This window comes from Rana temporaria, chromosome 2 (assembly GCF_905171775.1).
Source record: "Rana temporaria chromosome 2, aRanTem1.1, whole genome shotgun sequence".
NCBI lineage: Eukaryota > Metazoa > Chordata > Amphibia > Anura > Ranidae > Rana > Rana temporaria.
Window position 1 is genome coordinate 126,938,116 of NC_053490.1, and position 14,423 is coordinate 126,952,538.

General features: G+C 40.8%; 1 protein-coding gene across 1 annotated transcript in view; it reads right to left on the reverse strand.

The window, feature by feature from the left end:
- The window catches only part of LRP1 (LDL receptor related protein 1), a 447,299-nt gene that overhangs the window by 203,889 nt on the left and 228,987 nt on the right, over nt 1-14,423 (reverse strand). Inside the window, exons 10-14 of the mRNA XM_040340947.1 lie at nt 9,097-9,240; nt 6,804-7,040; nt 3,685-3,865; nt 1,439-1,661; nt 322-511 (exon numbers count right to left, since the gene is read on the reverse strand). Of these exons, the coding sequence (XP_040196881.1) occupies nt 322-511; nt 1,439-1,661; nt 3,685-3,865; nt 6,804-7,040; nt 9,097-9,240 (975 nt within the window). The remainder of the gene's footprint in view (nt 1-321; nt 512-1,438; nt 1,662-3,684; nt 3,866-6,803; nt 7,041-9,096; nt 9,241-14,423) is intronic.

Genomic DNA, 14,423 nt, shown 5'->3' on the forward strand with positions numbered 1-14,423 from the left:
ATGCGCGGGTTTTGAACCGTTGCTTTTGCGTACTAACCATCGGTTTTGATTTATCGGTTAGGTGTCCATCGGTTGAATTTTAAAGCAAGTTCTACATTTTTGGACCGAAGGATAACTGACCGATGGGGCCCACACACGGTTGGTTTGGACCGATAAAACTGAACTTCAGTCCGTTTTCATCGGTTTTGTCCGATCGTGTGTACAGGGCCTAAGACTTTTTGGTTCCTTGGATTTAACAAAGAACACAAAACAGATAAAAATAATAATCTATGGGAGATAAGACCTCCACAGAGTATTTGATGGTTTAATACAGACACTCACCTTGCTGCTGCTGTGCATCATACATTCGGATTTCAAAGATTGGTGGCCTTTCATTTCTCAAAAGTGTGACAGTTTTCGAGACTTGATCCAGCCTATAGATGCTGCCACTTCTGTATTCTGTCCAGAAAAGATAGTTACCGTAGTGGCACAGACCAAATGCATGATTCAACTCTGGACCTTCATATACAGCCTAACCAGAAAAAAGAAAAAAATTATATTTTTAACCTCCTATTAGACAGTAACTTAAAAAGGTATGCAATCCCTATTAAAACATCTCTTCTATAAATAATAAATGTCTATCAATATAATTGCCCTAAATTGTCTGTTAAATATTGGTATTGCTTTGTTATATCTGTTACATAAGTTAAATTTCCTGCCAGAAATCCAGTGCTTCCCTGTGCCCTGTTCAGTTTGTTCAAGCATTGTTTCAGCCCTACCCAATTTACCTCTGTGGACTACAGAACACCTCCTTCCCTATGTTATGGAAATCAGGCGGGGGAGAGTATAGTACTGACACACTTCTTGCCCTGTGACAACTATGTTTATTCAGTACAGTGAGCAAGAACAGTCACCCTGGGACAAGAAGTAGGTTACTGGCAGGATTCACTAGGTGAAAAAAAATAAAATAAAAAAAAACAACACATGCAGTATGTATGCAATATATTAAATGTCATTCTAAAATGTAGACATGCTTTAAAAAGACTAGAACAGGATCAATTTTCTGCTGCCTGTAGATTTAAAAATAGTTCAGCAATGGCAGCTCTTATGTGTAACTTCAGAGGTTATCTTTAGTTAAAAAAAAATATTCTGAAAAAAAAAAAAAAATTGTAAAAGAAAAGCATACATCTTTCACTTGATAGGGCAAATGATAAAAAGTGGTGGGCAAGCCCATAGCAAGCAATTAAACTGCTGTCCCAGTGGTGGGAAAGGCTGGAAGAAGAAACCCGATTAGCTGCTGCAAATAAAGCTATCAACTTGCCTTGCCTTTCATAAGCCATCCCTAATATATGCAACATTACAAATGGCATCACACAAAAAGGTAATCGCCTCAAGATTCCCCCCTCTCAGGGGTCAGAATTCAATATCACCATGTACATGCTACAAATGTTTTTCTAACCTTGCGGCCTGTTCCATTAAGGTGAACCATTTCAATGCGGTCATAAAAGGCATCTACCCAATAGAGAATCTGGTTTGGAATATCAATACTCAGTCCATTGGGCCACAGAACTGCTTTTGATGTGACAAAAATGGTGCGGTTGGAACCATCCATCCAGGCTCTTTCAATTTTTCCACGCTTGCTATCCTTAGGATCTTCCTCCCAGTCTGTCCAATACATCCACCTTAAAAGTAACATTGCAGGAAAAAATAAAATAAAATGATCTTTAAGCAGAATCCCAACCAAAAATAAAAAGGATAAACGGAATAGCCAATTAAAGACAAAATAAAACATGTTTTACAACTGAAGAAAGGAACTGCCAGCAAAATACAGACAGGATTAATTATGGAAAGGATAACTTCACATCACTTCCTAAACATTACAGAGCACAGGAGAGCTAGATAGTATTGTATTTATTGTTTTACTTGCTTAAAAAGCTAAGCAGCTGCGTTAATGGGAACATTCAACAAATATAAAGTAGCTGTTAACCCAATTTGGCTGCAAAAGTGGAAATACACTTTACTAAGTAATATTGCCTTAGCAAACAAAGTATTTGTAAGTGAGAGCAAGGCAATAAAATGTGCATTTTAAACCTTTGTACTTTACAGATCCAAAAAAATCACTTCACTGTTATGTTAATGCAGGGATTTTCAAATGTTCTAAAGAAAGGGCCAGTTTACTGTCCTTCAGACTTTAGGAGAGCCGGATTTGTTCCCAGAGGGAGTAAACAATGCCTAATCTGTGGTATTAGGGGGAAGAATAGTTGGTGTCGGCGGGAGCAGTAGTTCTTCATTTTTGTTGTCAGTGGAAGGAATAATGCCCCATTGTTGGTGTCAGTGGAAAGACTAGTGCACCATTGTTGGTGTCAGTGGAAAGACTAGTGCACCATTGTTGGTGTCAGTGGAAAGACTAGTGCACCATTGTTGGTGTCAGTGGAAAGACTAGTGCACCATTGTTGGTGTCAGTGGAAAGACTAGTGCACCATTGTTGGTGTCAGTGGCAGGAATTTTGCCCCATTGTTGGTCTCAGTGGCAGGAATAATGTCTCAAGAGCCAGAAAAATGCAAGCAAAGGGCCAACGTTTGGAGACCACTGTGGTAATTAGATGAGGAGAGGTGTTATGTTAATAAGATGAGGAGCAGGGAGAACTCAGGCAGGGCTGATAACACTACTTGCTATTTTAGTGCAGCAGAGGCAATGTTGTCAGGTACGGGAAGTTAGAAGCCTACTGGATTATTAACAGGATCAATAGGTACTTGCAGACAAAATATAAGGAAATGTGTCTTTTTTATTTATTTATAGCTTTTTTTTTTGTTGCCCACATTTAAACAAGTACTCACTTTAGTAAGGCTAATGCCCTGTACACACGATCGGTTCATCCGATGAAAACGGTCTGATGGATTTTTTCATCAGATATCCGATGAAGCTGACTTTCATCAGTCTAGCCTACACACCATCAGTTAAAAAACCGATCGTGTCAGAACGCGGTGACGTAAAACACAACAACGTGCTGAGAAAAATGATGTTCAATGCTTCCGAGCATGCGTCGACTTGATTCTGAGCATGCGTTGATTTTTAACCGATGGATTTCCCCACAGACAATCGTTTTTTTATATCGTTTTTTTAACCATCAGATAGTTTTAAAACAGGTTCTAAGTTTTTCCATCGATGGGAAAAAAACTGAAGATGGGCCCACACACGATCCGTTCGCCTGATGAAAACCGCCCATCAGACCGTTTTCATCAGACGAACCGATCGTGTGTACGCAGCATTAGAATATGTGAGCACTGACTGCTTCTTTTTAAGAAGCTGCAGTCCACATAAATTTTAATGCAAGCGTGCACAACAGAAAATAAAATGGCTGAGTGTTCATCTGTATGATCCAACCAGCACAATTTGCATCTTCTGCGCTGCCCTTGGGAACACTTGGGAGTGCTCCAAGACATCACAGTGAAAGCTCAATTTTGGCGATTATATCTATGATGACTTAAGCCGTACAATTTACTACTACATGAAAAAGGCATTCCATTTGGAAATGTCATTTGAGCTTGTTTCTGTTTAAATTATATATCACCAAGTAAAATCTCACTTCTTTATAAATAAAGATAAAAGCTTGTAAGAGTGCAGTCACTTTTGGAGCTCCCTGTAAATTTCAGTTTCATGACAAAGTATTGATAGCCAAAACAGATAGACAATACTGGTTCTTACCCATTCAATGGATCCACTACAATAGCTCTAGGATGAGTCATCCACCCTTCTATTAACGTTTTCCTGGTCTGCGATGCCTTTTCTAAACGAGCCACAGAGATAGTCTTCTTAGGCCCATCATCTGTCCAGTAGAGGTTGTTTCCCATCCAGTCTACAGCAACACCTTCGACATTGTGAATACCTTTCAAGAATCATTAAAAAAAGGACCTTTAAATAACATGCCCATTAATATTGACTGTTACAAAATCTTTCAACATCATAAAAATAGGGAAGTCCAACACCAGCAACACTGTAGAAGTATAAAACTATTATAAAATACTATAGTACTAAAAGGGGGGAAAAATCCTAAAAATATTGTTTCATGAAATGGTGCATCTTTTAGTGATTTAGGTTTTCCTCTGTCAATTACCATCTATTCTTGAGAAAAGAAAAGTAAAACCAATTTAAAAAATGTAATTAAAAAAAAAACACACTACCTCATTACAGTGAAGGTGAATGTGTCTAAATGGTACCACTTCAGACAAACATATACAGTAACCAGCGCCACAGGTACACAGGCTCTCTAGGATTTCCTTTTTCCCTCCAGGCATAAAAACACATTAACCACACATTTATTTTTTTTTATTTTTTTTTTTGACGAGCTGTAACACGCTTTATTGGTACAAGAAAGGTCAGACAGATATTCTCCCTCCCATGTATGTTTCATCCAATGGGCTTATTCATAGTAGGCGGGTGAGTCAAGAAAGGTAGGAAGCTGCTGTATATACTGCACCCTAGCTTACACAATGCAATGTTAAAGTCCAACACTGAGCAAAAAAAAAAAAAAAAGCTTTGCCCATTGGGGGCTGTGCACACACTGCAAGAGTTAAATGTGGGAGAGTAGAAAGCCCAGGGCTTTTTTTCAGGGGAAACATGGTGGAACTCAATTCCACCACCTCTGGCTCAGACCCTTTGGTGCCTGCTCACCACAATCCCTAATAAACACAGAAGTCTGGTTTCTGTGTTTACAAGTAACAGCTCTGCACTCTGTGTGTAACCCCCATGAACTTTACACTCTGTTTGTAATGCAATCCTGGTATTTAAGACCCTTCTACTGTTTGTGAAATCTGACCACACCCACTCTTTAATGTGATTTGGAGGGTGTGTGTGGGGAGGGGTTTTGAGGGGGGTCGTGGTTGCGTTCCAGCACCTATCTATTGTTTGAAAAAAAAAGCCCTAAGAAAGCCTATACTCACCAGCTCCTCCAATTTACCGGTGGACTGTTCCTGACATGCTCAAGTCCACAGCAGGGTAATAGGATTGATGACGTCAAAAACAGCCCACCGCTAAACCACCAGGGGGCAGGAGCCACAGGGACAGGATCATATATGTATATCAACGTTCTTCAGTCTCCAAATAGGGACATTTCTGGGCTTAGGAGGGGAGAGCTAGACTCAACAGCGTGGGTAAGTTATACTGCTAGGCCTAGACCTAGACCTAAATGGGCATTTAACTTTTCCAATGTGGGCAAAGCATAATTTCAAGGGAGTATTTTTGTTTTCTACAGAGTTCAGCTTTAAAAAAAAAATGAAAGAACAAAATCAGACAACTCACTAAAATGTAGAAAGCTTTAACAACTGAAACCATAAGAACCTTAGCTTTTCTAAGCAAGGTTAAAAAATACTTCCAAATACAATAATCTATCTGAGCTATAAATAACCAGCCACGAAGGCTCATTTCTCCATCTCTTTTCCAAACCTGAGCTGTAAATGACAGCGGAAATGTCAGAGAGACAGACATCTACGAACCATCACACCTAGTTAATTAGCTGGATTTTACCAGGCTGGACAGCTCATGTCACACACATAAAAGAATGCATAAGCCTTCGGGATGTAAGGGGGGGAGGAGAAGGGGAATAATTTGGCATAGAGTACGAGTCTATTCTATAAATTCTCCACAACAATCAGACTCTATATACAACTCCGTAATGGCTACTCACACAAAAACGTCTAATTGGACAAGCACATGTGAATAACCATTGCACAAAATACACAGATCTGTGCTGAGAATCATTCATGACACTGAATGCACGGATTATCCAAACAATCTCCTGTCCCGACATCACATTCTACAAAATGTATGTTAATTTAAATCACAGCCAACAGAATACCAAGCACTAAGATACTTATTTCCATGCATAGAAGCTAATGTATAAAAAGCATCTGTAAATAAATCTAAAGAATTTCTAATTTTTATAGAAACTCCCAGATCTAAATAAATATTTTCTAAAACGTTAATGAACATAAAATATATAGAGAGGCAATTATTAGACGATATTAAAGTGGACGTCCATGAAAAATCTAAAATCCCTGCATCTATAGACACCAGGGATCTAACACTAACCTTTCTAACCCTGTAAAGAAAAGAGTATACAAACCTTTTTGGAAGCCAATCTGACCCGCTCCAACCTGATCTCCATTGTCAGAAGCTCTGCAGAAGATACGGATGTCAACGGCTGTGAAATGGGAAGTGATGTCACCCATAGAGATACTATGGGCTTCCGTTGTCCTCCGTCTCCTCCGCACCCACCTACACACAGAGAAGGTGCGGCTGACAGCTCAGCGTGGGATCCGGTTGGAGCGGCCTTGGGAGCATAGCATTATGGGATGTATGTGTGTATGTGGATTGGCTTACACGATAATGAAACCCCTGTCAGCTATTAGATGCTAAAGGGGAGGGAGGGGGAATTTTTCCAGCAGCCACTCCTAAAGACGGTCTACTGCTGGAAAGTTGAATACACTTGTGTGTCATGTTACTGGAGGAGGTAAAGTTTGCCCCACCCTGTGTCATTATGCAAAGTAGGGGGATTGTGACTAGGTGGGCTAAGGATCTTAGATCTTGCTGGTGCAGGGCAAGGCAAGGGAAGCCTAAATGGTAATCAGGCATACTCCTACTGAATACAGGGGTCTGTCATAGACAGCTTACAAGAGCCATATAGTATAAATAAACACAATGAATGTGTTTTGACCTGTGGCATCCAATAGCATAAATCTGATCTTTGTGGTCAGACTAACAAAAATGATATTAGCTGTTACTTTATTCAAGTCTAAGGGCAGCTTTATGGCAACATTAACCCTCACCTTCTTGCAGAATGTTTTCTCGGCCAGTACCATCTATTTTCTGTCGACCAATCAAGAAACTTGTTGTGTCTGCAAAGTACATGTAGCCGTATTCGGCATGAAAGTCCAGAGCCCTAGGGTTCATGAGGTTTTCAATGGGTATCATGTGCTCATCAGGAATATTGGCTCCCATATCCATTCCTCGGATGATGCCAGGACGTCCTCGACCATAAACCAGGAAGAGTTCATGTTCAGGCTCTGAAATAGTAAATCATTGATTAATGTTTGCAGATATAAAACACATTGTTATATTACAGGTTTGATGAAGAATATTAAAGTGGAGCTCCACCCAAAAGGGGAAGTTCTGCTTTAAGGCCTCTTTGCCCCCTCCTCTTTACCAAATGACACTTTTGGGGGGGGGGGGGGGTACAGGTACCTGGTTTTGCAACAGTTTTTTTTCCCCCTTTTGGGAATAAAGGTTTATTATAAATAATAGCAGACCACTGTAATCCCCCTCGTCAAGGTTTTGTCTCAACCCTCTGACACTGCTGATGGACAGCTTGGTCTGTTAAAGTGTCCTAAACCCATGAGCCTGTATTAACTATAATTGGTCTTCCACAATACACAGAACACAGACATTATTTTAGTAAATCTAGTCTTGTGTCTTCTATCAGTTTTCTGATTGCCCTGAGACTGCAAAACCCCTGTCTGGACTGTGTCGATTGGCCCTGTGCAGATCATATGCACTCTCTCAAAAAAGTCTCTAGCGATACACCCCAGACTGAGCATGTGCAGCCTAACTACATAGGCTCTGTGTTATCAGGAAATTATCAGGGGACAGTGAAAGGAGAAGAGGATCAGAAAAGACAAGATCAAACAGCCTTTTTACACAATCAAGAAAATTAACCCCTTCGATTCCACCGTGAGTACAACAAGCATGCTTTACTGCATATACAGACTGATTTTATTGTTGTGGGTTTAGTAACACTTTAAAGAAAGCTAAAAAGTAACAAATTTGCTTCATCAGATGAAAATAAAGCAAAAGGAAAAGAGAAACTTACAAAAAAAAAGGGGGAGGGAAATGTAACCACCATGTCTAAAAATTGTAAAGTTGCAATATAATACATTTTTGATTTTGGGTTTAATGCCACTTTAAAGCGGAGGTCTGCCTAAAAAAAAATAATAATAATTAAAAGCCAACAGCTACAAATACTGCAACTGCTGATTTTTAATACATGGACACTTACCTGTCCAGGGTGCCCGTGATGTAGGCAGCCGAAGCCGATCAGTCTCTCGGCTGCCATCCTTGGTGAGGGAATCAGGAAGTGAAGCCTAACGGCTTCACTTCCTGGTTCCCTACTGTGCATGCGCAAGTCACACTGCGTGTCCTCACTGGTCCCTGCTGTCTTCTGGAACCTGTGTGTTTCCTAGAAGACAGCGGGGGAGGACAGTGTAGGCACAGGAAGTGGCTTAGGTCACCGCGATCAGCGCAGTGATCTATGCCAGGAAGTGGGAGTCAATACCTGTATTACACAGGTATCTGCTCCCCCCTCACCCCTAAAAAATGCCAAATGTGACACAGGAGGGGGGAGGATTCCAAAAAGTGTAAGTTCCCTTTTTTGGGTGGAACTCCACTTTAAGTGTGCATGTTTTTTTTTATACTTGTGGGTACAACAGGTGCTAAAGCCCATGGGTTAGCTTTAAGATAACAAGTGACACATTCTAAATCCATTCTATAAAACTGTATAGCTATGCAATTGCAATATTCAGTTCTCCATGGAAGATTTGCAGTCCAGGGACCTCGCCTGTGGAATGCACTACCAACCACCATTCGACTGGAGTCGGACCACTTGGCCTTCAGGAGAAAGATTAAAACCCATCTCTTCTGAGGTCAAGGGGTTCCTTAACCATGAAATGGATACAGCGCCCAGAGGCGATTCAGTTCGCATGTGTTTTGCTCTCTCTCTCCATTGTAAAAAGAGAGCAATAAAAACACTTTAATAGTGAGTAAAGTGGTAAATGGGTTAGAACCTCTGCAAAGCTTTTATTACCATAAGCCACTTTCTGTCCCCGCAACCCTCATTCTGCCAATTTCTTGTTCAGACATCATAGGAAAGCAAAGTGAAGAGAAATCTCCGAATTGAAACCACAGAGAGCAATAAAACAATGGCACATTTTCTAACCCTTCCACGCGATTAAAAACTTGATTAGGCTGACTCTTGTCTTTCAATGCAGTGCAGTTTTTGAAACAGTAATGGAAAACATGGGTATTAATAAACAGTAAACAAATATAACACTGAAGTTCCATGCTTACTTTTGCATGATCTCCCATCACTGCCGAGGCTGAACCCTGATCGGCAGCGACATGTTCGGGTTTTGTGGTTGCTGCCAAGAAGACAAATATCCGAGCATCCTCCAGGCTTCTTGTACTGATCCAGTTCACAGGCATGGCTTCTCACTGCAGAAACAAAAAACAAATCAATTAGTTCACTATAAATTACTAGCAATGAAAGCACTAGAAAATTATGTAGTAGCACATTAGCACAGTTGCACACTTCCAGTGGATGTTTCCCAAAATCAATGGTTCCACCAAGAAAAATGTTACTTAAACATATTAGTATTACAGCCACAAACAATGAATTTCATATGCCTATGGGTACCTTAGAAAGTGCTATGTATGGGTACCTCAGAAAGTGCTATATCAATAGAATACACATTTATATATGCAAGCCCCGAATATCACTAGGTGATGGCAAGTTAAATCACCCACAGTCTTCTTTCTGTGGGTCTAAGGGATTTTGATAGCATCTCCCATTTCTGTCTATATTCAGCAGTAGTCATTACATTATGAAAGATGTGGCATAAGGTGATCAGTTCAATCACACAGGAATCACAACTGGTTACTGCATTGATAAGATGTATGAAATAAATGATTTACAAATCCCACTGGAGAGACCATGACAGAGTTCTAAGAAGCTAGTCCCTTTAAAATTGCACCAGGACAACCACCTGACATTTCATTTTACTGCCAATTTGAAATACACAGGACATTTGAAAATGTTTATAAGATCTAAAATGTATAAAAATAAATGTTTGATCCTTTGTCAGAGACATATTTCTATTACAGAGAACTAAATCTCCCTGCAATGAAAACGAAAAGATAAAAGCAGCCCATGCTTTATTAAAAGCAATTGACCTGTGACTACATATACAGTTCATGAACAAGACACTTTTTACCCATACACATGTTTAAAGGGGTTGTAAAAGTTTTTATTTGTTTTTCTAAATATGTTCCTTTAAGCTAGTGCATTGTTGGTTCACTTTCCTTTTACTTCAATTTCCCTTCTAAATTTTTTTTTCCTTTGTTTGAATTTCTCACTTCCTGTTCCTCCTCAGTAAGGTGTTCTGACTGACTTTCCACCGCTCGGATGATGGTGGAAAGCTTAATGAGGAGAAACAGGAAGTGAGAAATTCGAACAAAGAAAAAAAACATTTAGAAGGGAAATCGGAGGAAAAGGTAAGTGAACCAACAATGCACTAGCTTAAAGGAACCCTCTTTAGAGAATAAAAGGCGAACCTTTACAACCCCTTTAAGTATACTTTTATTTGAAAAATTTAAGGTTTTCACCTTTTACAAAGAAAAGCACCTTGGGGACATAATGGTGCCATGTTTCTTCCCTTCTTCTGCCCAGCACTCTTGCTTGGCTTCACAGAAAACATGTAACAAAACTCTGCACCCCCTAATCTTTTGGGTCAGTTTTCATAATGTTTGAACTGTTACATTGATACTAAACACACACTGTTTAATTTATAATGTCCCTTTTATTTCTGCATTTGGAGAGTTAAAAAAAAAAAACATCTTGGTACCTTTTTGCTAATCTATATACAGCCTGTCTGCAGGGAAACAAACAGGAGGAGCTTCTAGTATTGTCATACAAATAGATATTTGAAATCAAATCTTTATTATTGTTTGGAATAGCATGGTGTAGGTGGATTTCTGCCAATCACAGGCTGTGTCGCGCCCCTAGAGCATGTGTCTTAGCATAAGAGGGAGGGGAAGCCTCCATTAAACTATATGTAAAACACCGCCCCTATTGTGTTTAGCTGGCAAGTGGGCATAGAGGAGGAGGGAGGTAGTGGACTGTCATTTACCACCGAGTACACGCCAACATGTGTGACTATTGTCACATAGGCTGCTTGGATGCGATAGGGAGGAAATGCTCAGCATAGAAACACACTGTAAAACGGAGCACAAGAACACTGCTCTGCAAAATTCCTAGCTGAATTGGGGGCATGAACTGAAGATGTAGATAAAGAACAGCAGGATTAATTTACAGAAGAAAACAAATCTCATAGTGATTAAGGGAGTATGAACAACACGTAATACACCATTTATTGATAGTTTTCTATGATGAAAATTTACTGACACTATAAAATGTGTGCATCATTCAGAAGAAACAATCAAAATGGTGTAATTATGTATATGCAGCAGCTGTGTATTTTCTCAACAGTTATGCCCTATACACACGATCGGTTGGTCCGATGGACTGTTTTCATCGAACGAACCGATTGTGTGTGGCCCCATTGTCCCCCCCCATCAGTGAAAAAAAATAGAACCCGTTTTAAAATTTTCTGATGGTTAAAAAACCAATAGAAAAAAAAAACGATCGTCTGTGGGGAAATCCATCGGTCAAAAATCCACGCATGCTCAGAATCAAGTCGACGCATGCTCAGAAGCATTGAACTTCATTTTACTCTGCACGTCGTTGTGTTTTACGTCACCGCGTTGGACACGATCGGATTTTTAGCTGATGGTGTGTAGGCAAGACTGATGAAAGTCGGCTTCATCGGATATCTGATGAAAAAATCCATCGGTCCGTTTTCATCGGATGAACCGATCGTGTGTACGTGACATTAGGTTGTATTACAATGGAGAATCTCTGCACAGTTGCCTCTCCTGGGCTCCACTTTCATACAATCATATTGGTGAAGAAAGTTTTTTAATGTTGTTTAACCACTTCCATACCAGGCACTTACGCACCTTCCTGCCCAAGCCAATTTTCTGCTCTCAGCGCTGTCGCAATTTGAATGACAATTGCGCGGTCATGCTACATTGTAGCCAAATGAAATTTTTATCATTTTGTTACCACAAATAGAGCTTTTATTTGGTGGTATTTGATCACCTCTGAGATTTTTATTTTTTGCAGCAACTAAAAAAATACAGAAAATTTTGAAAAAAAAATCAGTTTATTTTTTTCTGTAATTTTTTTTGTAAATAAGTACGTTTTCTATAATTACGGGCACTGACATGGTGGCACCGATGAGGTGGCACTGATGGGCACCAATGAGGCGGCACTGATGGGCACTCATAGGCGGCACTGATGGGCACTCATAGGCGGCACTGATGGGCACTCATAGGCGGCACTGATGGGCACTCATAGGCGGCACTGATTGGCACTCATAGGCGGCACTGATTGGCACTCATAGGCGGCACTGGGCACTCTTTGGCGGCACTGATTGGCACTCATGGGCAGCACCTATGGGTGACACTGATGGGTACTTATGGGTGGCACAGATGGGTACTGATAGGTGGGCACTGGGCATAGATGGGCACTGATGTAATCCTGCAGGACGTCAATAGACGTCCAGTCAGGATTAGGAGAACAACTTCCCGGACGTCAATGTACTATTGACCGAGCGGGAAGTGGTTAAAACAAAATATATGACTTTTGAATATGGAAAATAATTATTCTATTTAGCACTTTGAACACAGAGACCAGATGAGGCAACTGTGTGGAGATGAATAGTAAAGAGCTATAGTAGAGAATAGTATAGAGAAAGGAAGCACCAAGACATTAAAGGAGAAGTAGGGCCAAAACTCTTTTGTCCTTACCTCTCCTGTGGATCACAGGAGTGCACTTCATTCTCCATTCCTGTGCCCAGTTTTCAGCCAACAGCAGGCTAAAGTCTACTGTGGTTGACTTCACTCAGCCAGTTCAGGCTCTGTGTCAATCCCAACTTTACAGTCGTGATCCACCAATGATGTCTGCATAATCAGCTGGCTCAGCCTCTCAGCGAGCCACTGGAGCCTGAGCCAGCCACTCCCGCCCCCTGCACAGCCTGGTACTTCAATGAGGGGTCGGAGACTCTCTGCAGACTAAATGCAAAGAACTGAGTGCTCAGCATTTTTTGATCACTCAGTTCTCAGTGTAAAGGCAGCGTAGAGGCAACTTCTCTCTTAATCTCCCAAGATGCTAGATCTAGAAGGCAGGGGCTGCCTATAACCAGAAGTACTAGAAAAACTTTTAATACTATCATCACTGTTTGTTTCATTTTTTTCTATGTAGCGAGTCAACCCAGAGATTATGTATTACTTACATCAGCGTTATAGCCAGGTTAAACGCCATTCTAGGAACATGCAGTATTCACATGTAATGTACATAGAACCTAGACAAACCGACAGTTCTCTGCAAAACTGTCCACAGACAAAGAGCGCAATTTATATCTAGTTTGTCCTTAACAGCAGATCAGCTCCAGTCTTCTGCAGCGGTTTGATTATACAAAGCCAAAAGGGGCACTTAATAACCAGTCCACAAAAGTCAAACAATGACAAAGGAAGTCGTCTGTCACAAAGGAACAAATTATTTTATTGACTTACATCCACATTATAAACTTGGCAATCCTGTAACTGGCTTGCTTACCAACTCCTTAAACAAAAGCAATTTAATAAGCTACATAAGTGGTAACACGCAAATGCCATGTTAGATTTCATGGTGGTTGCTGTCCGTCCCCAATCCACCCTGACATTGGTGAATCATGCTTGTTATTTTACAGACAGTAGTAAAATACTTCTAAGGTGGGCACAAAGGAATACAGGAATCTTGCAAAATCTAGCTCACATTGCTGCATACATATAGCCTTTCTACCCAATGAACATTCTTCCATTAATTTTAACAATTAAACATATAAAGCAAACATTCTGTTAAAGTGTATGTTACCCTACTTGTTTCTGTTTAAGTGTGTGCTTTTTAAATCATAGCCTCTATAATTTGTTATGTACTTCTTTCATATGAAGTACCTGGTTTGATACTGAAGGTCACCTTTCTTCCTTGTTCTAAACTAAAAACACAAAGCACATAAGCTGAACTGTATTAGCCACCTCGCTCTGATCCAATCACAGCCTGCCTCTGGCACACCCTCTCCCATTTACAAGCCTGCCTTTGGCACACACCCCCTCAAAATCACAGCCTGCCTTTGGCACACACCCCCTCCAAATCACAGCCTGCCTTTGGCACACAGCCCCTCCAAATCACAGCCTGCCTTTGGCTCACAGCCCCTCCAAATCACAGCCTGCCTCTGGAACACACCCCCTCCCAATCACAAGCCTGCCTCTGGCGCACACCCCTCCCCAATTACAGCCTGCCTCTGGCACACACCCCTCCTCAATTACAGCCTGCCTTTGGCATACACCCCCTCCCAATTAAAAGACTGCCTCTGGCACACACCCCCTCCCAATTACAAGCCTGCCTCTGGCACACACCCTCTCCAAATAACAAGCCTGCTTTTTGAATACACCCCCTGGTCAAGCACAGTCTCTCTCTTGCTTTAGGCTGAACACACTATGAAATACAGGCATACTGT